The sequence below is a fragment of the Anoplophora glabripennis genome, unplaced genomic scaffold (genome assembly GCF_000390285.2).
Source record: "Anoplophora glabripennis isolate ALB-LARVAE unplaced genomic scaffold, Agla_2.0 scaffold806, whole genome shotgun sequence".
NCBI classification, from domain to species: Eukaryota; Metazoa; Arthropoda; class Insecta; order Coleoptera; family Cerambycidae; genus Anoplophora; species Anoplophora glabripennis.
Window position 1 is genome coordinate 7,918 of NW_019416892.1, and position 27,167 is coordinate 35,084.

General features: G+C 31.0%; 2 protein-coding genes across 5 annotated transcripts in view; one reads left to right on the forward strand and one right to left on the reverse strand.

Moving 5' to 3' along the window:
* Positions 1-393: 393 nt before the first annotated feature.
* On the reverse strand, positions 394-8,830 carry LOC108914333 (facilitated trehalose transporter Tret1). 2 transcript variants are annotated; one of them, XM_018720123.1, is made up of 2 exons: positions 8,683-8,830; positions 394-2,498 (listed from the first exon to the last, which is right to left on the reverse strand). In XM_018720123.1, exons 1-2 carry the CDS (start codon positions 8,756-8,758, stop codon positions 1,156-1,158), a joined length of 1,419 nt encoding a protein of 472 aa, XP_018575639.1. In that variant the 5' UTR covers positions 8,759-8,830; the 3' UTR covers positions 394-1,155. The 2 variants fall into 2 exon arrangements, with proteins under 2 accessions (XP_018575639.1, XP_018575640.1); XM_018720124.1 differs by lacking the exon at positions 8,683-8,830 and adding an exon at positions 4,315-4,405.
* Positions 8,831-8,945: 115 nt separating this feature from the next.
* Positions 8,946-27,167, forward strand: part of LOC108914335 (facilitated trehalose transporter Tret1-like) — a 37,531-nt gene continuing 19,309 nt past the window's right edge. The window contains exons 1-2 of one of the 3 annotated variants that reach the window (XM_023455630.1): positions 8,946-9,007; positions 16,194-16,321. In XM_023455630.1, the coding sequence (XP_023311398.1) occupies positions 9,001-9,007; positions 16,194-16,321 (135 nt within the window). In that variant the 5' untranslated portion in view covers positions 8,946-9,000. Of the gene's footprint in view, positions 9,008-16,193; positions 16,322-27,167 lie in introns of those variants that run through there. The other 2 variants (XM_018720127.1, XM_023455631.1) reach the window with 2 other exon arrangements.

Genomic DNA, 27,167 nt, shown 5'->3' on the forward strand with positions numbered 1-27,167 from the left:
CATACGTTTTTAAGGGTTTTATTAATTAAATAATTTCTTTATACATTATGAAGGGACGAAGGGATCAGTTCACGTCTGGCACCCTTGTTCCTACAAAAATTCCTTTATTCTCATAAATTATTTAATTTAAATATAATTTATTATAAATCCAATTTGTTTTTTAATTTCCACATATGTACTACATTTTACCTATGTACGCGCCACTGTTGTCTACTTGTTTTTTGGTGGCGCTCTCTGTTTTACGATCAAGCTCGCCAGGTTAGTATTTGACGTATAATCGACCACTTCGTACACTCGATGCACCTGGGCGTCTACTAGAACACAGTGCGTATGCAGCGGTATTTCAGATTTAACATTGAATTTCATTTTAAATTTGAAATGGTTCATCTTACGCCTCCTAAAAATGATTTTCCTTTGATAAAAGACCGACAACTTTTTGGGTCAACTTTGCATCGAATACGATCCTACTATAGTGAGGTGGTACTAATCAGAAACGGGTTATAGTTGGGACAATCTATATATTCGAGTACAGCTTGGCCTTAATCAAGATTGTGAATCTATACAATAACAATTACCGTAAAAGCATTAATTCTTTTTAAATCAATAAAACAAAAAAAGAAAAACAATATTATATATAAATAATAAATAATAATATAAATCATAAATTGCACTAGGAGTCGAAAACAAAATCTATATTGCTTTTAAATACAAATTCAAAATATTTAATTTACTCTCTTCACTGACGTACAATTTTTATATTCTTTTATTCCTTATTTAACTTTTATGGTAGTAGACTTTTTCCCGTCAATCATTATAATTTATTACAAAAATAGTAAAATTAAAAAATTAATAGTTTTTTACATTACGTATTTTATGCAAAATATGTACCTACCAAATGTAGGTAGTAGTGTTTCTTGTAATAAAATTTCAATAATTAAAAAAAATATTATAAATAAAATTGATTAAGTCAGTGACAAGCTTTGTCTTATTAATAATTTGCAACCCTATTAGAAATCCTAACAGGAAAATTATTCTAAATTGCGAAACATTTTTCTTATTTTATCTACCCTGTAAAAAAATTTATATAATTTTAAAACAAAGTACAGGTTCTATTAATTTGTAAAATAAATTGATCTAGTTGAAGAAAATAACAATTTACTGTTTCGTTTCATTATTATTATTCGACGTATTTCCCTTTAGTAACTGTTGTATTTCTTCTAAAGTTTTCCCCTTAGTTTCTGGCACTATATAAACAGTTATAACACTGGAAATGGTAGTGCAGATACCAAAAAATAGGAAAGGACTAAAAAATCCCACCCTGCTGCTGAGAAAATAAAATACGTTAGTTATCGCAATCTGACTTAAAGCGAAAGCCACCGATAACAGATTGAGACCTTTTCCTTTGACGCTAGCAGAAAAAAGTTCTCCAAGCATTAAGGTGGGAATGATAGCCAGGCCAAATGAAGAAAAAATTATATACAGAAACATTCCGGCAACAGGCATCCAATTTAAAGAAGACAAATCTAGTTCTGGATAAAACTGGTCTATGATAAAATAGATAGCTTCAAAAAATAGAACCAAAGAACAGAATATTAATGACACCCAATAAGACTTCTTTCTTCCGAATATATCCACGGTGTGCATACAAATAAGATTAAGTACTACACATAATCCAATATATATCATAGATGAAACACCAGAACTCAAATTGCCACCAGCTTTTTCAAAAATATATTGAGTGTAAACTGTAAAAACTGACATTCCTCCTAATAGCTGAGAAGTTCTTAAGAATAGTCCAGCTAAGAGTGCTTTTTTGTTACTATTGATTGTAAAAAGATCTTTCCACGTCCCAGATTCAGATATTTGTCGTTGCACATCAGCTTTAAGCTTTATGAAATCTTCATTTACATTTTTATCTCCTCTAAGTCTTCTTAGAGACTCTTTCGCTTCTTCTAAACGCCCTTTCATTATATAGAAGTATGGGGATTCTGGCATAAAAGAGAATAGTATAACGAAACAAACAGGTATAGTGATACAAATATAACACGACTCTTTTACACTAAAGAAGTTGCCGATTACATTAATGACAAATTGTCCTAGAAATAAAAAGAATGTCAGAGCGTTCCCCCATCTGCCTCTAACTTTTGGAGAGCATATTTCTCCTATGTACATAGGCAGCGCTGAAAAACCGCACGCATCTCCCATTCCAGAAAATAACCTTGCGATGTAAAACATATACACGTCTTTAGCAAGAGCTTTGAGGATCCAAGTGATAATGTGTGGTATGGCACACAACAGCAGTGTCCGTTTTCTTCCAATAACGTCGCACAATTTCGAAAAAAGGAAACTTGTTAACATCATTGATATAGCCGGTATAAAGGTAAAATATGAAGCTTCATCTTCGGTGATATTGTAGTTATCTTTGTCTTGTGTAATTTTTACGATGAACGGTGAACTCCAAGCATACAATATACCATTCGAAAATATAGAGAGGCATGCTGTAACAGAGAAAGTTAACAAATTATTATTATTCAACTATTTCACATCTTTTTATTCTATTTTAAAGATATTCAGGAGGTATATCGGGTTTACTCAAATGCACAGATGTACTTGAAATTTATATAGTGTATTAGCCAGTGAAATTTTTTTTAATCTAGATATTGAGATATTGTTGTTGAAAGTTGTTCATTTTAACATAGGTTTATATGGCGAAGATGGACGGTGCGGCTCTTTTTTTGCCCATAACTGATAAAACATGTAGAAATTGAGATAAAAGCATTTGTACAGAATAACAAAGGAACATAAATATTTCTCAGCAAACTTTATATCTAAAAAATTAGTTATAGTTGCAAAACTTTTGTAACATTACTAAAATAGAGATTAAAAACACGAACAGTGAGTAATAATGTAATTTCTATCACAGAACCTTCAAAATTGCATCCAACATTTTCTTTGACTTGGACGAGAGATGGGCGCTAGTATCATTTCATTTCTTTAGAACTAAATTAACATAATTCTCGTTGTTTTACCAGTTCGCATGATTTACGGATTTTAAATAAAGGATACAAATCTTCGCGAGGATAATACGATATATTTGCTATATATAATAATTATATTGTTATAGTTTACACACAATACATTTTTGAACGCGTACGCATCTTTATCCGAATATGACGCGCAATATCTCCGATGTTCGAGGTCTGTAGGTTCGCAGTGTGTACAACTGCTAGTCAATTATTAGCGCTGTTGCCACATCTACATAGTCTTTATGCGTTCATTAAATATAATTTAAAACTACTTAAATATGATATTTTTATGTTGTTAATTAGTCAATATGTATGCTATGTGCATATGAGTAGATTTCTTTGCTATATAGATAATGTTTATCGCAAATAATTTCAATAGAATTTAATTTTTTCAAGTTGGCAGCGGGTTTTAGTCCCATAAGAAATGCATAGGACCCCCCTGCGCTCCTCACTTCCCTCGGACCCCAATATACCTCCTTAAGCGAATTCAAATTCAAAAAAATAAATTTAAAAAAATTTTATCAAATGAAGTCAATGTTCTTCGATGCCAGAAATCTAGGTATGTAAAATATATCTAACCCCGCAGACAAAACTCCAAACCACTGATATAGCGGGAAATAACTACTCTACTCTCAAAAACACAGGATGTTTCTTATAATGATTATTTAACATTACTTAACAATTTCAATATATCAGGTACGTGTTTTTGTATTTGTTACATTCAGACGTATCATTTTTAGTTTTTATTTTGAGATTGTAGTTATTTATTAGCATCTGATTACTAAGTATCAAGGCAATGTAATTTAGTACTAGAGCGATTAGCCCACACAGTAGTCGTTTCTCACATTATTAGCACTTGTAAGTGGGGTTAGATATCTGTTGCTTACCTAGATATCTCTGGAAAACAGGGTTTCTTAAATTTTATTTTTTTGAATTTGTTTGAATTAGTTATATTAAAATACAAATATTTTTTCTTACATGAACATAGGTCCGATTCATATTTGTTTAGAAGTTACAAGTATTTTAAAAAATATAATTTCATATTTCAATCAAAGTAGACTGATAATTAGAAATAATGGTTGTTGTAACAATAATTATTATTTGTGTCATTTTGTTTATTCATTTGACACTTGACGTTAAAATGCTAAAATGGGAATGCCAGACAAGCAGTCCGAAAACACAGACGCGAATACCTAAAAAGACATCAACCTGCGCACACAATCTATAGTGTATCATTTCGTAGACTTCAAGAAGAAGGTAACCCCGCTATAAAACGAATAAGATGTACCTAACCTAATAGATGCTGTCATTGATAACTTTTCAGTTAGTGTTCGGCGTATGGCAAGTAATCTTCATCTATCACCGAATTTTGTATGGCGTGTATTGAACAGAGAAATGTTACATCCATTTCATCACTGAAATGTACAAGCTGGTGATTAAAATTTTGTCGCTTCAACAACATGCACAAAATGACTAATTTCATAATAAACCGTCTTGAATCAAACACGGTTCAAACCATTTCAAAAATAAATTAAATTGTATATAACACAATAATTGTCTTATTTTATTGCAGTTTTCGAAAAAACATTGTTTGCATCTCGAACACGAAATGATTTTACGTTCTCGAATGAATATGAACTTCCATTCTTGATGCAAAAATAACTATTTACATAAATTTATAATTAAAAGAAATCATGGCAAATAAATAGGTTTACTCATGTTTCGAAAACTAATTTCGTAAATCTATTATTTTCAATTTCAAACGACATCTCGCGTTCGTTTTAATAACGGTCATCGATGACAATATAATGTCTCATAAAAATTGCCTCTCTCTCTCTCTGTATATCTCCATCTTTCATAAATATTAAGAGCCTCTTATAATAGCTGATGATACTCTCACTTTCTTTCAATTTAAAACAGTCGCGGCTCGTCAGGTGATGCAAGTGACGCACCGCTTCACCTAAAATTTCCGTTTGGTTGTGCAATTTAAAATTATTTTATATAAATTTTATAATTTAGGTATAATTCTATATTGAAAATGTATTGTGTTTGTTTGTTTAATACGCGGAAATAAACAGAATAGTTGCGCGGTGAACGCCTTCTAAAAAAAACATTGCCTTAGTTGAGCGCGAACATAACCTCGGATCATACAACGTATAGTATACGCAAGGGACGCAGATTGAAATTCGTCTGTATCCTGCTTCTCTTCGTAGCATTGTTTACGGCGGTTGTCATGGCAACGACGCGGCCAACACGGGATTAAACTACGGGCGTGGGGGAGCGAGTGACGCAGAAATTGAAGTGTACGCCCAGTGTATGATTATAACGGTTCTTAGTTAATATTTGTTTTGTATAATAATTGTAGAAATGCTTCCAATGTATGATCCAGTATGTATTTTTCCAGATGGAAAATTGAGGACAACGTGTACGTTCGAAAGTTTCGGAATGGTATTCGGAGTATAAGAGGTTGTGTGGAAGTGCCAATTTAAAAAAACTTTTTGAATAAGAAGGGATTTAACAATTTTGGGAACGTCACGCAAAGTTGTCGTAACCACAAAGCTTCTTTGGAACATACATGTACGGTGTGCCGAACTAATATTTCTATTTTTTATAAAATCTAAATAAAAATTCTTCTCACGAACGTCAGTTTTTCGGTAATATTGCAAATGCAACTAAAAATGTTCATGATTCATTTAAAGCCATTTGACCTTGAACTATTGAAAATTTTCGCCAGTGGCGCTTTTTTTTTCTTTTTAGTCAATGAATATGCTTCACCTATTCTCATGTCACGAGCCGCCACTGATTTAAAAGTGATCTAAATTGTGAGCAAAATAATTCTTATTTTAACGTTTACGTCTGATCTAAGACGGGAGTTGCACCTAAACTCGACCTGCTTAAAAATAATAATATACATGCAAGTCTCTGACTTATTTGCTGGTTAGAGATATATGACATTTTTTTATTATAAAGAATTTATTTTTACTTTGATGATCTTGTTTTGTTTGATGTACATGTTGTCTTTTGTTTATCTCTTTCCTTCAGAGTAAAATTTTTAGTTATGCGAAACAAACTTTATCGTTTTATTGTTTTATCGTTGGCCAGGGAAAAATCCATAAATTTCCATCATCAGTTTCTATTTTCTATATAAAAAAGAATTGACTTGAGACTTGAGGTCAGTGTAGATAATGAAATTATTTATCAAATCTCAATGGAGTACGTAGGAGTGTTTTGTGCAGAACCCCTCGCTCCAAAAGAAGTGAGTTCCGATAACACGAATTTTACAATTCCCATTTTCATTTTCGTAATCCCAGTCATTATATTTTTGTATTTTGCATTTTGTTAGCAATGAATTAATTTATTACTTTCCAAATTTTCCATGAAATTCTTAAACAAAAAAATTCCTAAGTCTTACAATCTCTCACCTTGAATGAATTATCGTCATCATATTGGCACATTAAAAAGTGCATGCTCAACTGATCTGTTTTATTAGTATTAGCGTTGAGTGAGATCTCACTCAACGGTATTCGATAAATATGATTTTGCGAATGTAGTAATTATTATCAATACAGGATGTTAAAAAGCTTGCAAAAAAGTAATACCTAAATCTGCACGATTTGAATATCGTAATGATAAACGAGATAATTCAGGGGCCGAGATTTTTTTTTAACACCACCGAAATGTTCGCAAAAGTATTTGCATTTTCTGAACAAACTTAGGAAGATTATGGCAAACAATTTCACTAATGAACATAATGACATGCTGCAAGTTTTTTTTTAATGTTTAAAAAACTGTGCAGCAAGAAGACCACCAGAGGCATCCAAATCTAATGACAGGAATTGTCATGACAGCCGCCTACTCAAATATTTCTTACTTGCTCGTGCAAATTCTAATGCGAATGACAATGAATTTAATTTTTTTGTTAATAGGCGGTTAGCTTTAAAGCACGCTATCTAATACGTATTTTTGAATATTCAATTTGTGTCAAACAAAAAAGTTTTAGCAAAAAATAACTTAAGGGATGTTTATTTCAATCTCCACGAAGGTACAGAAATTTTCGAAAAATTGTTAAGAAGTTGCACATGCACTACAGGAAAATTTGTGTAAAATTTAACTATTATACCTTTTTTGGTTTTCAAATTATAGCCGTTATTCCATATTTTTTTGAAAATTTTTAGAGTCTGTATCTCCTAAGGGGATATTACCATACTAAGGTCATTTTTATGCAAAACGTGTTCTTTTTAGCTGTTAACTTTTCGATGCAATATTTGTTGAAATTCTGTAATTTTTTAACATTTCCAAATATTCAGAAATTCTAGGACGGGTCTGAAAATATTTAATTAGAACGGGCCCTATGAAAAAATTCACTTTGTATGAATTTTTTTTAATGTAACTAGGAATTTTTAATAGTGGACAAATGGGTGCCACTTTTGTTGATTTTTTTTATAAATAATCAGTTCTAACTTAAACTGAAAATTCAGCATTCAGCTATCAAAAACACTTATAAATTCTTGCCTCAGTTACAGTAATACTGTCATTTTGTGTAATTTCTAGGGAAGTATTAAATTAATTTTTAATTTTTGATTGTATCACTAAAAAAATTAAAATGTCTATTTTAAATTAAATTGTAAGGAGAAACTCTAAATTAAAATGAAAAAACTAAAATTGTACAAATCAAGACGAATTCAGAAACCAAAGGAAAATACAAAGAAGCTATTAAAAGTTACAATCTGCCCCTATGTTGTTGAAAGGATTGGTTCTATCAAGGTTGCAACAACGAATAATTCGAGAATGTGGCATTTTCTCGCTGATAATTAAAAACTAATCCAAATATTGGAAGACTTGGAATATGACGGTCAGAAAATCTTCGTTGGTATTCTCTAACAGCACCTGTGCCATTCCCCTAAAACAAAACAAAACCCCTAAACAAGAATAATGCCTGTATATCCCACATTTGGCTGATAAAGGAATTAGATTAACAAAAACAGGGAATACACTATCACGGAAAAACTAAAGTAATAGTAAAAATTAAAGAAAACGACGATGTAAAAATCTCGATACTTTTTATTATTTTCTGGCACTTGTAGTTCTGAATTCATCTTATTTTGAGTAGTTTTATATTTTTTATTTTATTTTAAGATTTTTCGTTACTGTCCATACAAATTTATTTTTATAAACGTATGAGATATTTTAAATATTAATTCAATTGAAACAAGAACTATTTACAATTAAAAGTGATTGCTTTTTATAGTTACATTTAATGAATTTTCTGTTCCAGTAAAAATTGATTATTTGTAAAAAATTCAAAAGTGTGACAAAAATGCCAAACAGATAAACTTAAATGCCCATTTGTTCACTTTTATAATTCTTAGATACAATTAAAAAAAATTTGCATTCAGTGTGTATTTTTCGATATGAACTCTTCTAATGAAATTTCTTAAGACTGGTCCTGGAATTTCGTCACCCGACAATGTATAGTTTCACCAAAAAATTTGAATAAACCTTTCAATTACGCCATCGAAAAAAATGTTTGGTATAAATCTATAAATGATCCTGTATATTAATAAAGAAAGGGAGTAAACACTTTTTATGTATGTAGAATGGTGTAATTTACAATTTAAAATTATTAATATTCTAAAATATAAGAATAACTACGAACCTATAAATACTGCTAAGATCTGGGGCCATTGTTTTTCATCTTCCACTAGAACCAAACCATTACTTTTATGTTTCATTTCGAGTAATCTTCTAAATTCTAAATTACGATTCTTAACTGCTAGATGATAGTTAACATGTTTGACGAACGATGTACATACAGTTAACTCATTTTTATAATACGCTGTTTTAACAAGTAGATAACATTATCCGCATCAGTTTATATAAATAATAATTACTTGCAAAATTTGTGGATTTCATAATGTATGCAAAGAATTATGTTGAACATTAAAACTTTTACTTCACCTAATATGGCCATTCAATGTATGGTAAGTAATTATTTATATATTTGTTTCAATAAATAGGTGTATATTAATTACATCTTTCATAAAATAAGAATAGTTTTTACTTTATTTAGAATAATTAAAACGAAACAACATAAAAAATATATTTTAAATGAAATAATTTTTTAGAGGCCTTTTAATTTTTCGGTGATAAATAAAATAAAACATTTGGTAGTTCCTATTCAAAAATAACAGGGAATTTATATATACTGTTATACAATTATTATTTAAAAAATATACAGCGCTATCCAAAAAGTTTTCAATAGAGGGGAAAAATCTATATGTATAAATTTCAATTGTCTCTGCATGTCGTCAAATCAAAATAGCGCCCATCTAACCTCAGAAAACGTGTGTTATATACGAGGGGCAGACGAATACTGAAAATCGGCCCAAGAGTAAAGTACCTTTATTTTCAAGCCTAAGAGAAAATGTTATAAAGAAAAGCTATTTCTCTCTAAAATATTAGCCCGAATATAAAATTTCAGTTCATTATGTTGAAAAAGCCATTCCTGACATTTTTGGAACTTTCCGTCGTACCATAATTCGAGCGAAAACATCCATTACTAAAGTCACGTATTTTAGTACGCTACGCTTCTACAAGAAAACCATTATACTTCCTGAAAAGAAGTTGAATCAGGAACTAATAAAGCTGTTATAAAAAATGATGTAGAAAATACGAACAAATTTGGTGCAAACTTTATTTTATGTTCAAGAATAATTTAAAAACCAAGTAAAATGATAAACCACTTCTTAAATTAACAGTTACAGTTCACTCGTTCAAAACATATTTATCCTGGCAGTTATAAGGTGGAAACAATTTTTATTTTACAAAGCAAAAAAAAACAAATAAGAAATACATGAAGAAAACTAATATCATTAACAATCAACTTTTTGACTACGGAGGCGATACTTCTTGAATAACATTAAATTAACATTAACATTTAAATTATTCTTGAACATAAATTTCTTATTTTCTACACTATTTTTTTATCGTTTTTATAATGTTTTTCTTGTAGAAGCGTACCTACTAAGAAAGCGTGACTGTGATAAATGTTTTCACTCGAATTATGGTACGAGGTAAAGTTGCAAAATTGTCAGGAATCGCTTTTTCGGCATAATGAACTGAAACTTTATATTCGGGCTAATCTTTTAGAGGGAAATAGCTTTTCTTTAAAACATTTTCCCCTAAAATTGGAAATAAGGGTACTCTTGGCCGATTTGCGGGTTTGTCTGACAACAAGAGACAACTGACAATCGAAGGAATTTATTAAATTTGTATACAATGCTATTTCCCATATAGTGCAAACTTTTTGAATAGCGCCGTATATTCTATTGCTGAATATGTGATATTTCTCAATAACTCTATATCAATCATATCTTCTGAAATTATTTATTTGTGGCATTATTTATTTGTAGCAATTATTCAGAATTTTTTTTATCTAATTGGGGTGACGACACCCCTAGAAAGAAACAGTTTTTATTTTTGATAGGCAAGAATACGTTGAACTCCTCAATTAACTAATTGTTTTTATTGTTCAAACAAAATCCATTAATTAAAAAAATGGCTACTACTTACACTCTTTCTAAAATATTAGGAGTTTGTATCTCACTCAAAATATTTTAAATTAATACCTATGTATCTAATGGTAAACATGTTTCAAGTTAATTGTAAGGTAAGCAGGTACTTTAAAACATCAGACACTTTAATACATAAGTCTATTTATAGTAGTGATAGTATAAATACCATAAATGGCAAAAATCCATATAAACCACAAAAATCCATGAATTGCATTAGTAACTAAAATATAACAGTAGGTACAATAGCTATTTTTAAATTATTAACATATCCTATTGCTCATTCACTTTATCTTTATTACTTAAAGAGATATAAAGATATGTAATTGTAGTATTTCTAAAAGGAATTTAACATTTCATCTCAAATTGAGGGTTATAAATTATATCTTTTCACTTTCAGAAACAATATTTATTTAATAACTTTGCTGACAAAACTATTTATTGGTAGTAATTTTGTTTAATCTTTATATCTTGAAACCTATTTTGCATCAAAAGTTATAATATCCAATTTGAATATGAGCTGTTAATTTTTTTTACCAATGTGTCAATTGTAACGGTTTAGTTTAGTTATTGAATAGGATGTTATATAGAAAAACTAGCCTTTACCCGCGGCTTCGCTCGCAGAGTGATAGAAAATCTTTCGTAAAAAATATTTTTTTTTAATAAAAAGTATCCTATGTTACTTCTAATACCTCCAAGAATATGTGTACAAAGTTTCATGATGATCGGTTAAATAGTTTTCGCGTGAAAGCGTAACAAACAAACTTACATTCACATTTATAATATTAGTAGGGATAATAGTAAATCAAATACATTAATTAGGAAGATACGTTATTTCATTTATGTTAAGTTTTTTTTGAAATGCTTCCTAAGTAATTGTTTGTAATAATATGTTTCTTGCAAAAATACCATTTGTTAATGATATTTAGTATTCTAGAAAACTGACTGATACACTGTAAAAAATGTTACTCAATTTTACTCAATAAGGTATTAATTTCTGTCCACACCCGATTGAGTGTAATTTTCACTCTTATAGTATGAGTATATACTGAGTGAAACTATTGCTTCAGAAATGAGTGAGTTTTACCCAAATTCGAGTTACTACTAACAATCAATTGAGCGACTTTTGACTATATTCTGAGTATATAAAACCAATTTAGAGTTGACTTTTTCTCTAATATGATTAAAATTTATTATCGAGTCATTTTTGGTTTTTAATAAACTAAATATTGAGTGCAAAAATAAATCACTCATAAATGATTAATTAGGATATACAGTGTTGAAATTAATTCACTTTGCGGGGCCTCCTCCTGTCCTGACGGAGACCCGCCAGCTGAGACCCGCCGCCGCCGGCTAAGCTAAGGCCTGTTCCTCTGGCGATCACGCTTTTCTGGATCATCTAATGCGCCCCTATCAACTGTGGACAATGAGGACACTTACTCTGATTTAGGTAGAATTTATTTAGGGAGTACCTATATTTGAGTGAAAGTACTCAGTTTTAGTTTAAATATAATCACAAATGAGTAAAATGCCCAATATTGAGTGAAAATGTACTCAATAATTTCACTCAATGGATTCACTCCGAACCTTTATTGTTTTCACTCACACCGATTTTTTTTACAGTGTATAAGTCGATTGTACTCAACTGCCAAGTACGGGATGTACCTTTAAATTGAGGGTCAGTTTTTAAGGGTAAACGTTCTCTTTAATACGAAACTGAAATTTATTTTTAAGCAAAGAAATACTCGCGTTGTAATTAGTTTTTAAACTGTACTTTAATTATTCTTGTCACCCGAAATTAGTTTGATAAGTTGGATCAATGTACTGCCAGTGTTGCCAGCTTGTGCAAGCCAGTGCAAAGTAGTTTAGTAAAACATATTGCTTTTGTATGGCTTAACGTGTTATATGTTATTTTAGTCACCATATCTTTTAATATCAATATGGGAGAAGCATCGAACATTAAAAATACATTCTATTGTTTTTAAAAACATATATCTTACATTCTTTAGTAAATATTAACTAATATTGATAAGAAAATAGGTACGTTACTAATTGTAAATAAAACTAATTTATGTTTTAAAATAATTATGTTTACACTTTTAAAAAACGAACGTTCGAGTAATTAAAAAATAAGTAAAAATACTTACTAATCTGGTTGATACGAAATATATTTTTTTAAATCGTTTAATTTTACTTAGAGTTGTGTTACTACTTTTTAAGCAGCGTATGTCTTTAATTTGTGAACCTCAGTTCCAATACCTCTGACATTCACATAGTTTAAAGTAGATAGCGACGCGCTTAGTAACATTAAAATAGGTAATATTAAAATTCTGAACAAAGTACGGTATGTTTCTACTATTTTTCAATAGCTGCTAGACATAGTAAATTAATCCAAAATAATAACAATATTAAACCATGAGCAGTTTAAAGGACCCCGCAATAATCTTATGGAAATTGGGTTTCAGCGGATTGGTCTGAATTTTTGGTATGTTGTAGCCCTAACCATACTGATCAAAAGTCCCAATGGGCACGACCCCCCAAATGGCGTATTTTCTCTGCTAGGGGGCACTGAAAGTCCCCCAAAAGCCAATTCATTTAAAAACTGCAGATTTTTCGCAATAACATTATAGAACTTGGAGTTCAGCGAAACGGTCTGAATTATTGGCATGGTGGTATAGCTATAACCACTCTAACAAAAGCCCCAATGGGCTCGACCCCCCATACCGTGTGTTTTTGTCACCAAGAGCATTAAAACCCCCCAAATTCTATTCGTTCGATTTCAGCGAAAAATTTTTGGTTTGTTGCAACCCTAATCATACCAATCAAGATTCTCAATTGACACGACTCCCCAAATGGCGTATTTTCGCCGCTAGGGGGCACTGGAAACCCCCCATAAGCCTATTCATTTGACAAATACAGCTTTTTCGCAATAATCTTATGAAACTTGGGTTTCAGCGAAATGGTCTGAATTTTTTAACTCTTAGATTAGTGCGAGAAGCTTCATCACTACTATCTCCCTCCCGTTTCTTGCAGAGAAGGGATCAACTAAAAGAATTAACTACGAAAATGTTTTAACTCAACCAGTTTTTGCTTTAGTTTAGGTTTCCAGTGCCCCCTAGCGGCGAAAATATGCCATTTGGGGAGTCGTGTCAATTGGGAATCTTGATTGGTATGATTAGGGCTGCAACATACCAAAAATTCTGAACGATTTCGCTGAAATCGAACGAATAGAATTTGGGGGGTTTTAATGTCCTTGGAGCAAAAACACACGGTATGGGGGGTCGTGTCCATTGGGGCTTTTGTTAGAGTGGTTATGGCTATACCATGCCAACAATTCAGACCGTTTCGCTGAAGCCCAAGTTCCATAATGTTATTGCGAAAAATCTGCAGTTTTTAAATGAATTGGCTTTTGGGGGACTTTCAGTGCCCCCTAGCAGAGAAAATACGCCATTGGGGGTCGTGCCCATTGGGACTTTTGATCAGTATGGTTAGGGCTACAACATACCAAAAATTCAGACCAATCCGCTGAAACCCAATTTCCATAAGATTATAGCGGGATCCTTTACGCAGAATCCGATCTTGTTGCTAACACTTACGGAGGACAATGGAGGGTACCGTCCGGTGTTCAGTTAAAATGCCGTATTACCGCTTCTGAAAAGCGCTACTGCCAGTTGGCTTCGCACCTGGTCTGATATGACGAGATGGTAAAGGAATAAAAATAAACTACCACTTTAATTCGGCGAAACGGTATTAACTGAATATGTCACCACCGCTTTCTCTTGTTACATTTTTATTTTAGTTTTCAGTTCCGTTCAATTCAAAAAATTCAAACGCTTCAAAGAGCAGTATTTCTCGATGAGTGGTGTGGAATTGCTTTATAATAGAAGGTGCCTTAAATTATTTGACAACAATGCATACCGCACTTCCCAAGTGTGCATGCGCTGCAATTAAATCGCCCCGTTGTTTGAGGTCACACTAGCTTGTCCAACTGCAGGGTATGAAAATTACTAGAAAAAGGTTTAAAAAACTAATCTTAGAAAAACTTATAATAGGTACATATCTGTTTCTAAAGGTCAAAGGTAGGCTGTGATCCCCATTCACCCTGTATATTTTGCGTACTACTAGAATTATTTTACGAAGACAACAAAGGCTCGAACATGTAGATCTTGAAAAAAAAGAATTAATTCAAAAACGATCAACATTCATTTTACAAGGTCCTCTATCGAATAAGTCAAAGTAACACCCACAAATTGTAGGTCGTAAGGATCCAGGGGGTGTTGCGATCGACAGCCTCAGACGTGACAAATTGCGCATTAACATTATTATTTATTACATTTATATTACCATATTATAATGTTTAAGGAACAAATTACCTCTTTTTGAAGTGTATTTCACTGACCCCTGTAATCAGACGACTTAACTTCTCCTAAAACTGTTAGCAATATCAACAATTAGATACGACAGTCTTGTCCTGTATATCTAATGTGATCAAGATTAATATTATTCATATTATATCCTGCAATTAACAACGATAAATCGTTATTTTCATGTTTAGGGAATAGTATGACATACAACCACACTAATTATTACACAGCCACACAAAAAAAGAGAAGTAGTCTGTACTTTTCATGCGAAGAACTGGTAAAAAATAGAAAAATTTCATGAAGAAGTGCTAAGAAAATATAAAAATTGTTTTTTTTTTCTATATTCAAATGCTCATTTATATAGTTAAGACCCAGCCAAAGGTGAATCCGCGGTCAGCATTAATGGTTCTTTTTCTAACCTCAAAAAAACGGGTCAATTAAAGTCAGATATCACGAATTTTCAAACAATAACAGATTCGCACCAAATTTGGCATACGGGGGTTTTCTGGTCCGCTGATCACGCGTCCGAGGTCAATTTTGCAATATTCAAGATGGCGGATCCAAGATGACCGACCAAATTTTCAAAAAAATAACAAATTCGCAGCAAATTTGGTTGGTATACGGGGGTTTTCGGGGTCGCTGATTACGTATTCGAGGTCAGAATTGCGAAACTCATTTTGTAATATTTTACTTTATAACCTGAATACCCAATCATGTGTTAATCTACTTTTTTTCGGCTATATCTTGTTCTTTTTTCTGTAAAAAATCTATTCACGGGTTGAATTTTGTAAATTTGATCTCGGATTCGTGATAGTTTTACTAGCATTTTTTCGTGAATTTTTGCTATTTTTGACCTGTTTTTTGAGGTTAGGAAATTCCTGTGATGTGATAGCTCAATTCTGACACCAGATTCGTAATCAGGAGGCAAAAATACTACTGATAACATATGTCGCATGAAAAGTATAGACTACTTTTCTTTTTCTGTGTGGCTGTGTTATCTACCAGTTCTTAGTTTTGTTACAAATCATCGTCGTTTATCCATCTCAACTCTTTGTTTTGGACATAAAATCTCAATGTGGGGTAAATTCAATACTTGTGTAATATGTTTCACGCTGTTTCTCATAAAGTAACTAGGGCTATTATTTTTCTACTACTTTTTCGAGCCAACTGCTATAACAATTTTATTTATTAAATCCATGTAATCTAATACTAAAATTTATGAGTATCGTCAGTGTTACAGTCCGTACGATATTTGTTGAGAGAAGAAAAAGACTCCTGCGTCACTTTCTTGGAATTAATCGCATTCGATTCCAGTGGTAGAAAAACATTGGCGGCGCAGACTGGGGATTTTTGTATGGAGGTGAGGAAAAAAAGTTTTTTTTTTAAATATAGTAACTTATTGACTGCTGTAATTTTATTTATATAGTAGAACATAAAATAATTCAACTTTAAAAAAATATGTATATATTTAGGGTGAAAAGCAAAGGGGTACAAGTATCAAAACTAAAAAAATTGAGTTATATGCAGGAATCAACACTTAATACCAATATCTATTACTCTATAGGTATGTATTATGTATTAGAAACCAAAAATATTATGTATGAAAATGCGTGTCAGGTTGCAGCACCCAGCGCTCCCCACTCTTCCGAATTTACGAACTCGAACGAAGCTAATTCCCTATGTAGCGTTCCAGAAAATAAAAGTCTCTGCAGTGTTTATTTTTTCAATTTTAGCTTATTGAAATATCCTATTTTAAATAAAAAACAAAAATAAAAATGTCAGCTAAAGCAATAAAATAATATTCGTCTTGAAATTCTTAAGTTAAATTTCAGTCAGTTCAATAAAACATACAAGTAATGAGTTTGAAACGGTTTAAAAAAAAACTAGTAGTCAGATCAAAGTAATTCGTTTTGATTTGATTGTAATAGTTATTTCGAAAAATAAAAATACCGTTGCATATTGCATTAATAGTATATTGAATATATGACTTTTTTCCGCGAAATCCCCACAGTGCGCCGCTGCAGAGGAAAGATTCAGCATACTTTTTTTGGAAAATTTTTGTTTTTTTCTAATTTTCAGCAAATTGGTGATAGTAATTTGTAAAGTGATACTGTAACATAGCACATGATTCTTTTTCGCTTATTTTTCAAAAACTCTAATGACAACTCAAATTTCAACGCAGGTTTAACTATAAAGCCGTTTTTTTACAAAACGGCTGCTTTCAGCGATAAATGCTAAGAGTACCTTTTGTACGTAAATTTGAATGGAAAATAGGTATGTGGTACCCTCTAACATTAAACAAAATACCAAACAAAATTTTTTTTTGGACGCTATGTATCTCAAGAACCAAGTCGTTACAAACCCATGTGCATATGAACATTTTATCTTAAAATTAGTCGAAGATTCACCCTTTCAAGTTTGTACAAGTAGGTACTTAATAATTACCCTGTATATATATTATGTGTGACCGTACTTATAAAAATCATCACAATGTAACTGATGAAGATCTAATTAGTTCAAATTTTCATTGTTTCATTTATTAGTACCTACTTTGAATTTTTAACTGTACGTAGGGGGGGTTGGAGGAGTGCCACAAATAAATATATGAGAAGGAGCTATGTCATCAAAAAGTATGGGAACCACCGACGCCTTATATATGAAATCATGAAAATCGTGAAATCATGACCTTAATCATGAAAAAAGCCTGTTATATTTTTTATTTGGCATAGTGNAACTGTAGGCAAATGTAGCTAAAATTAGAGGTCCAAGTGTTTGGAGAAATAGGGCTTTTTTATTCTATGTTCATAAAAATATTTTTAAACAGAAAATAAAAGTCTCTGCTGTGTTTATTTTTTCAATTTTAGCTTATTGAAATATCCTCTTTTAAATAAAAAACAAAAATAAAAATGTCAGCTCAATTTATGACTTTTTTCCGTGAAATCCCCACTGTGCGGCGTGGCTTCACCGTAGCAGCTTGCAGTGCATACTGTGCTTTGCAGTTATAAAGGCGTATTTCTTTGGTTCTTTTCTTGGAATTTTACCTCTACAAATATTGTACGGACTGTACAAAAAGTGTTGAATATAAAATTGATAATATATTTTTAATAAAAAAAATGTGCACCAAATGGCTGCATAAAAATATGTCTCTTCCATTTGCCTTTCTGTTGAAATAATTCACCTTGAAATTAATCTTTTAGTTTTTCCATGATTGTTCAAATAAATCAAATAATTGGAGTGGATAAGTGATTTAGCTTGCCCTCTACTATCTTAGGCCTTATAGTCCAGTCAGTACTTGTTTCGGGTTGGGTAAAACGCATATGATCGGAGATTTTTGCTTTAACGGCTTCTAAATAACATCAGAAATGATAATATTTCTATGCAAATAAAAAAAACGTGGGCTTAATTGTTATTGCAAAAAAGTATAAAAAAATAGCAAAAAAATTCATTTTTTTCTTGGATTTCTCGTCGACAACTTAGCAACTATTCATTTTAGACAAAAATGGAAGAGGAAAAAAAGTTTTGTAATTAAATTTTGATCAAGATAGAGTTAGTTGCAATTCGAAAAAATAATTATTGTTGTTGCAAAAATCGGAAAAATCATTTAAAAAATTGCAAAAAATGCTAGTTTATTTGTCAATTTTTTTCAGACACTTGAATAATACCTAGGATCTTCATACTTTTCCCAATTAAACTTCTTAGTGCATAGAATCATCACACCAAATTTCATCCAATTCGGTTCGATAGTTTTTACATAATAATTGTTTAATTTTTTTATTTTTTTTAAATTAAAAAATTTTCAAAATCAAATTTCTAAAAATCTAAAGCCTTTGAATACTTGAAAATTTCACCACAAAAAGAAGAGCTCTCAAGCTTTAAAATGCTTTTTGAAAAATTCAAATCGGACGATTAGGTGAGCCGTGGTGATTGTTTAAACATTTTCGCAATTTTCACGCTTATAAACAATTGCAATAATTTAATGTTTTTTCAAATTTTTTTTTATTTTAAAATATGGTTTGAAAGTACTCGGAAAGGCGAGTATTTAAAAAAAAACCTGATGATCCGCCCATTATTTTCGGAGTTATAGCCCGTTAAAGTTAACCCTTATTTACAGCAAAACTATAAGGGCTGTTTTTTGAACCAATAGGTTTGTTATTCCGAGTACTTTCCAGATATAAATTTTCAAAATTTGCAATCACGGGCGTCCCATTTAAAATGTCACTCAAAGATATTCAAGACCGCGTGAAATCAATGAGGTATCAGTGGTGGGGGGAGCAAACACACAGCTACTCCGATCTGAATTCTCGAGTTCAAAATTGCGACACTCGGAAAAATTTCACTTATCTCAGCGTCTAATGGACCAATTTCGATGATTTTTTTTTAAATCGATGTCTCGCAACTAAAAAATTCAATTATCATATTTTCAACTACATTTTATTATTAATTATTGGACTTTTGACATGCCGATAAACAGTTACTTTAAAAAATGATTAATTTATTATGTTTATTTATTTACTGTTAATTTTCACGACCAAAATTTTTGCATGTTGCACCATGTTGTTGGTATTAATTAAGTATCCAAAAGATTCTTATACTTTTTTTATAAATAAAAAATAAATTTTAGATAAATATTTTAAAAGTAAACGAAAAAATTAAAATTATAATTATTCACAATTTATGTGAGTAATAATTTTTGAAAGACTTTTAGAAATTTATCGTACAACTAAAAATTAATACCAATTTTCAGTTGTTTATTTAAATAATTATTGTTTAAACAATTTTATAATATTTAAACAAACTTACTAGTATTACCAAAAATTTGAAAAAAACATTAAATTATTGCAATTGTTTATAAGCGTGAAAATTGCGAAAATGTTTAAACAATCACCACGGCTCACCTAATCGTCCGATTTGAATTTTTCAAAAAGCATTTTAAAGCTTGAGAGCTCTTCTTTTTGTGGTGAAATTTTCAAGTATTCAAAGGCTTTAGATTTTTAGAAATTTGATTTTGAAAATTTTTTAATTTAAAAAATATAAAAAAATTAAACAATTATTATGTAAAAACTATCGAACCGAATTGGATGAAATTTGGTGTGATAATTCTATGCACTAAGAAGTTTAATTGGAAAAAGTATGAAGATCCTAGGTATTATTCAAGTGTCTGAAAAAAATTGACAAATAAACTACCATTTTTTACAATTTTTTAAATGATTTTTCCGATTTTTGCAACAACAATAATTATTTTTTCGAATTGCAACTAACTCTATCTTCCAAGAAAAAAATGATTTTTTTTGTTATTTTTTTATAATTTTTTGTAATAACAATTAAGCCCACGTTTCTTTATTTACATAGAAAAATTATCATTTCTGATGTTATTTAGAAGCCGTTAAAGCAAAAATCTCCGATCATATGAGTTTTACCCAAGTATACCCTTTTTATAACAGATACCGCCTAGACTATTAATGTTATTGTTAATACAGCTGCAAAATATTACTACATTCGATTTTAAGCTGAGATGATTCGTCACCTTAATATAGTAATAATGACATATGTAATACAAAAAAACATAAACAAAGCCCTAAACCACAGTATAGAAAACAGTAAATTCACTAGGGTCCATTTTTTATAAATAGGTTAGATAGGCAGTGAATTTACTGTTTTCTACACCGTGCCTAAACCAATTTTTGTGAATGAACACGTTTTTCAAATATTGCATCATCTATTTACACACATAAAACAAAACAAAATCTTATAATCTAGATAAGTAATTACTTAAATTTTAATACTTAGGAATAATAAAATAATGAACAACTTGTCTTATTCAATCTTATTTAAGGCGGCGTCTTTAATATTTATTTATCTAATTGATAATATGTTTTTTATATATTAGTGTATAATTACAGTGTTAGTTTGTATGTGACTTTACATTAACAAGGTCTTTTTGCATTGCATGTAAAACATTAGATATCAATCAACTGACCAAATGTTGTGATTGCTCTGTACAAAAATGATTTTTTGTAATCTTCGTTATTAATAAAGGTCAAATAGGTAACTGTAATCTTAAAAGTCGCTGTATCCAAATAAATAAAAATATATAACGGGTGGCTCAAAGTGAGTGGCCTATTAGATTATTTCAGAACCTACTTCGATTTAAATTTTGAAAACTAGCACACTAGCGATTTTGGGTGTACAATTTTCAAATCTAATATATTTCGTTCCTGTAACACTTCCGGTTATACCGCAAGTTGTCGTTTGTTGTTGTTATTTTAAACGGAATACCTACTATGTATATTTTTACATTTTTGAATTCTACGCTTCATTTGAAGGTGACTTTTATCAAGTTTCCTTATTCCTAAAATTATCTTTTTTAGGAAAAAAAATTACAGAACCTTCTTTAAAGCCTTGCGCGTTTTACAGTTAGACAGATAAAGCAACAATATTTGCAGGAGCAGGAACTAAATACCTAAACTGCATAACCATATCTTCAGAGTTACCGAATCTTATACAGGGTGGTTAAACCGAGTTTGGTCCACTGGAAACCACCGCAACTTGATTTTTTGTAATGGTACACCCCGTATATTTCTTCAAATTTGAATGTGCCATTTTATTCTCTTTCCGTCTATACTATGGTTCTCTATACTATGGTTCTCTATACTTATCTCTTTTAGTCTGTATGTTATTTGAAGTTATTTGGGTACTCTACTGAAATAGATGGGTACTCTACTGAAAATTTTAGTGCGACTTCAAAACAAACGAGTCAAAATTTAGCAGGGGAGTTTTTAATCGTCGAAATCAGCATCTTTGGGCCGCTGGTAATCCGTATATGTCTAGAGAAGCTGGATTTCAGAAAAAATTTAGTTTTAATGTTTTTTGCCTTAATGAATAACCAACTAAAATTGTATACTTATCATGAAAATCCCAACTCAAAGAGTGATGTCTAAGAAATATTGTTGAGGAATTTTTGGATAATGTGCCACTTCAAGACTATCAAAATTGCTGGTATCAACTTGATAGTGCGCCGGTTCATTCAACTCAAGAAGTTGGTATTGAAGAGTTGACTAGGCTTTTTGTGGACACTGGTTCGGGCGTTTTGGTCCATGAGATTGGCCTTCTAGATCCCCTGACTTGACTCCCTTCTTATTTATGGCCCACTGTCAAACAAATCGTGAACCGAATACCGAAGTCTTTCAGAACATGGATCCTGCGGAAATAAGAAGTAATACAACCCATGGAGTTCGTTCCCGCTCTTCAAATGCTTTGAAGTTAAAGGTCAACATTTAGATATTTAGAATTGTATTAATTTTTTAATATTTTTTTATCTTTATGAATGTGAATGAACAATGACAAACCGTTACGTCTGCGCTCGAGATAGTGCAATCGCTAAATTATAACAACCAGCCGGTGAAACAGAATGTTGTGTTTTAATTTAATATTGATCTTACTATTTTAATAATTTAATTTAACCGAAATTTCATTACCAACGTGAAGAAATAAAATTACTGTTCCAAACAAAATTACTAGTCATGTGGCTTGCAATCATTTATGAAGATTATGTACATCGGCATCAGTTAATTTGTCCTAATGCCTAATCTTTGTAAATGGGAACATTGTTATGTAATACTGTAATTAGGTAAGATTTTAATACTTTTTCACTTAAAAAAATATATTTTCATGATAAAAAAATACATAAGAAACAATATAGAAATAATAATATACAATTCGGAAATGACCCGCTTTGGCCCTCGAACAATGTTTGTCCAAAAGAGTAATGTTATTACGTTGCTTCGACGTTTAAGTAATTTTTATTAAGGATAACGCAAAAATAATAAATTTATAGTAATTGTTCAAAACGGCTTGTGGTAGGTTGTTAAAGAACATGTTCGATGCAAAACCTCTTCTTCAATGATCGCTGTCTGTGCAGTTAGTGGATGTTTTTCGGCAAGGATATTGGCGATTCATAAAGCGTTCAGCGTCTTTAGCGTCGCATCTTGCTTCGCCATAAATAAGATCCATGTCTGCATACTCTTCAAACGTAAATGGGTCAATTTTAACAACTTGGAAGCAAAATTTCGTCGCGAACAAAACAAATGTGAAATACTCAATTACGTTCGATCATCTATTACGTGACAGCTCTCTTCATTTGTGTCACTGTTTCTCACAGCATAACACAGATGACATTGCATGCGTGCAATAAAGTTTTTATCAAACAGTTGTGGACAAAATAAATTTTTACCAACATCCTATGTAGGACGCAGTTGGTAAACACTTATCAGAAGACATAAACGTGTTATTTTGTTTCAAATCATTCTTTACGTTATCCTTAATAAAAATTACTTACATTACATTGGATTCAACGAGGTAACGACTCATTTTCGACTAGGAGTTTATATGCAAAAATTTTCTACCACAATGTCCTCTAAATTCCCCTCAAGTTTGGCAACACTATTTTGAAACACCCTGTATTTATACTAATTAGTAACCCTAAGTATAAATATTCCGAAAATATGATAAGTGAAAACACTTACGCCACAAAGTTTAGAGTTCATACAAGGTTTCAGTGTCAATTATATTGAAACTTTGTTCGTACTTATAAATTTTCTGGAGTGAAATTTCGATGTCTATCGCTTAACAGCAACGTGTCCTGTTGATAAAGGACATTATGATAAGTTGTTAAAGCATGAAATTGGTTGTATTGTGTAAGACATTGCAGTGACATTTCCTAACTTTCTATGAGAAAAATTACTTATAAAGGCAAGAGCAACTATTGTACAATAAACAAGTTATTGCATCAAGTTATTTCGCACTGTAGTTTGATACAAGCAAAATAGTTTTTATGCCAATAATACATTCAAAGTAGTGGCGGCTCCTGACTGCCGGCGGAAAAATTTAGGTACCTAAGTATTGAAAAAAAAATCAAATATAATTGGGTAGTTTTATTTTAAGTACTATTAAAATATATGGAAATTACACGTAACATTATTTTTTTATAGTGAAAGTCCTTTTGCTTTTCTTGAAGTAAACTTTTCAATTACTTTTTCAATAAAGTTTGATATTTCTCACAACATGAATTTTTCATTAAATAGCATTGCAAGTACTACAATCAATTTAAATTAAAAAAAAAACACAAGAAACAGTATGTAAGTAACAAAATTTTCCACCAGAACTAAACAAATTACGTTTATTAAGGAAAAAAGCGATAAACAGCTATTGTTTGCTTACGGTCGGACTAAACAGAGCTCAAACTCAATGGTAAATATACGCTACTCCTACTCCGTTTTTCACTGTTGCGCGACGCTAACCATGACCACCGCTGTAAAACACTTTGCAGATGTAGAGGCGAGTTAAGGAGGTATATCGGGATCCGAGGCAAGTGAAGAGCGCAGGGGGGGTCCTATGCTTTTCTTATGGGACTAAAGACCGCTGCAAATTTGAAAAATATAAATTCTATTGAAATTATTTGCAATAAACATTATCTATATAGCAAAGAAATGTACTCATATGCACATAGCATATATATTGACTAATTAACAACATAAAAATATCATATTTAAGTAGTTTTAAATTATATTTAATGAACGCATAAAGACTATGTAGATGTGGCAACAACGCTAATAATTGACTAGCAGTTGTACACTGCGAACCTACAGACCTCAGACATCGGAGATATTGCGCGTCAAATTTGGGTAAAGATGCGTACACGTTCAAAAATGTATTGTGTGTAAACTATGTACAATATAATTATTATATATAGCAAATATATCGTATTATCCTCGCGAAGATTAGAGATAAAAGAGATAAAATCCGTAAATCATGTGAACTGGTAAAACAACGAAAATTATGTTAATTTAGTTATAAAGAAATGAAATGGCACTCGCGCCCATCTCTCGTCGAAGAAAATGTTGGATGCAATTTTGAAGGTTCTGTGATAGAAATTACATTATTACTCACTGTTCGTGTTTTTAATCTCTATTTTAGTAATGTTACAAAAGTTTTGCAACTATAACTAATTTTTTAGATATAAAGTTTGCTGAGAAATATTTATATTCCTTTAAAGTAAAGAAAACTTTATGTAACCCTAAATATTGCTGGGTAATGATTACGATGTTTTTATAAACCATTAAATATATTAAAAGGTTTTATCAACTGTATTTTTTATTCCAATAAATATATCACAGCTTCCTAGTCTTTTTTAATTAATCTAGTTTTTTAAAAACATTACAAAAAATCATCTGTTGTGGATAATTTATTGTTGATAACAATGTACATGGGATTTAGGAAAAATGTATATGTTTGAAATCAATTTCTTTTTTATCAAGTCTTTCAAATGTATTCCCTCCTTGCTGTCAGCTGATTGCGACGTTGCCACATTAATCTTCAAGTCAGACAGAAATGCAATTATTGGTTTCTGTTTCTAATTAATACAGCTGTACTATGTTCAAAACTTACATTAGTTTTACATAAAAAATAAGAAAATACTGTGTACTATCTATGGAAAAGTTTTGTTTCACAATTTCTACATTTTTTTTTTTCAGTTATTGGTAAAAAAAGAGCCGTACCGTCCATCTTCGCCATATAAACCTATCTACCTAAAATGAACAACTTTCAACAACAATATCTCAAAATCTAGATTAAAAAAAAATTCAAAAAAATATGACGCACAGAGGGAGCACTGGGTAATACGCTATATAAATTTCAAGTACGTCTGTGCATTTGAGTAAACCCGATATACCTCCTTAAATTGACTTCATAAGATTAATTTATATAATTATACATATAGATAACATGGAAACTAAATTTTAAATAATTTTCTGTGAAAACTTCTAGGGGGACGGTGTCCCAGAGCCCTCCCCCCATACCGGCCACCACTGATTAAATATGTATACCTACTGATGTCCTAATATCCTCCTATTGAAATTTCCAATAAATATTTCAAAGTGTTTGATAAATATAATCAGTAATTTTAGAATTAATTTTTTTTCCTAATACGTGATTCTGTCATATCATAGCAATGAATAATTCAAATGGAAAAAGGATTTCAATGAGAGATAGGTCAGTACTCTATGAGTAAAAATTTTACTATTTGCTTTAAATTTGCATCCAAATAAATGGCCGAGCATTTGAACATCTTATTTGAACATTTTATTTAATTTGTTAGAGTAATTTGTCTAACCCTCTTAACTAAACTATTAATCGAGTACGGGACTAACGAGTTTAAATTCTGACGTAAACTAATTCGGCATTCTTCTCCAAAGAGAGCGCTTCCCAGCAGCGAACTTAATCATTTAGTGGAATATAGTTTCCAAAACACACCGCCGAATTCAAGCATTTCTTGGGCACATATCAGATATAGTTAATTAAGAAGTTGAACCTAAAATTTAATTAGCAGATAAAACTAATTATTAAACCGACTAGCTACTGTATAACCGTATTATTTACTGTTTCTGAAGTTGCCATGACGCGTACTGCAGATATGAGAACTCCGTTAAACATACATAACCCCTCAGAAACTTGTTAATGGCACCATGAAGCCACTGCCTTAATTAGTTTGGGCTAACCGAACTGCCACTGGCGGGCAGTATTACCGGACACTCGTCACGGTCACTAGATGTGACGAGGATAATGGTGAATTTATTGTATTAGGGAATATTTTGCTCTCTTAATCAAGGTATTGAAATACCTTGATTAAGAGAGCAAAATATTTCTTCCGTATGAATTTATCGAACGAGCTAAATGCTAAATTCACGTATCTTTTTAAATACATAAATTAAATGGAATTGGAATATTACTTATAAAGCGTAGCTTCATCCACTTTTCCTCTTCCTGTCCAATCAGTACTCAGTATCTTTAAAAAAATCTAATAAAATGGCTTATAGAGGAAATATGCGATTCATTTTAAACTAAAAAGTTATGTTTAATATAACATGTTTGAATTACAATAATAATTTGCTTGTCAAGACATTAACGTCTGTATAATATCTATAACCCTTGATATTAATAACGAACGATTTTTTTATTGCTCTGTAAAAAAACGAATGGTACCTATCGTTCTTTTTATAAAATTCCATGTAATGACCTAAGTTAAAAGAATATTAAAAGTATCAAATAAGAGATTTGTTCTTTGAACAAACTTCAAAAATCTAGAATCAAAAGTTTCCTTTAATTCTCTCATATTTGGAAAAGATTTACAAAAAAGACTAAATCAAACATGC

What these genes read in the sequence shown, in the direction of transcription:
- LOC108914333 (XM_018720123.1), bottom strand. Translation starts at nt 8,758, where the DNA reads ATGAAACATAAAAGTAATGGTTTGGTTCTAGTGGAAGATGAAAAACAA. An exon ending in GATCTTAGCAGTATTTATAG is followed by an intron (nt 2,499 to 8,682) that starts GTTCGTAGTTAT and finishes TCTCTGTTACAG; the next exon opens with CATGCCTCTCTATATTTTCG.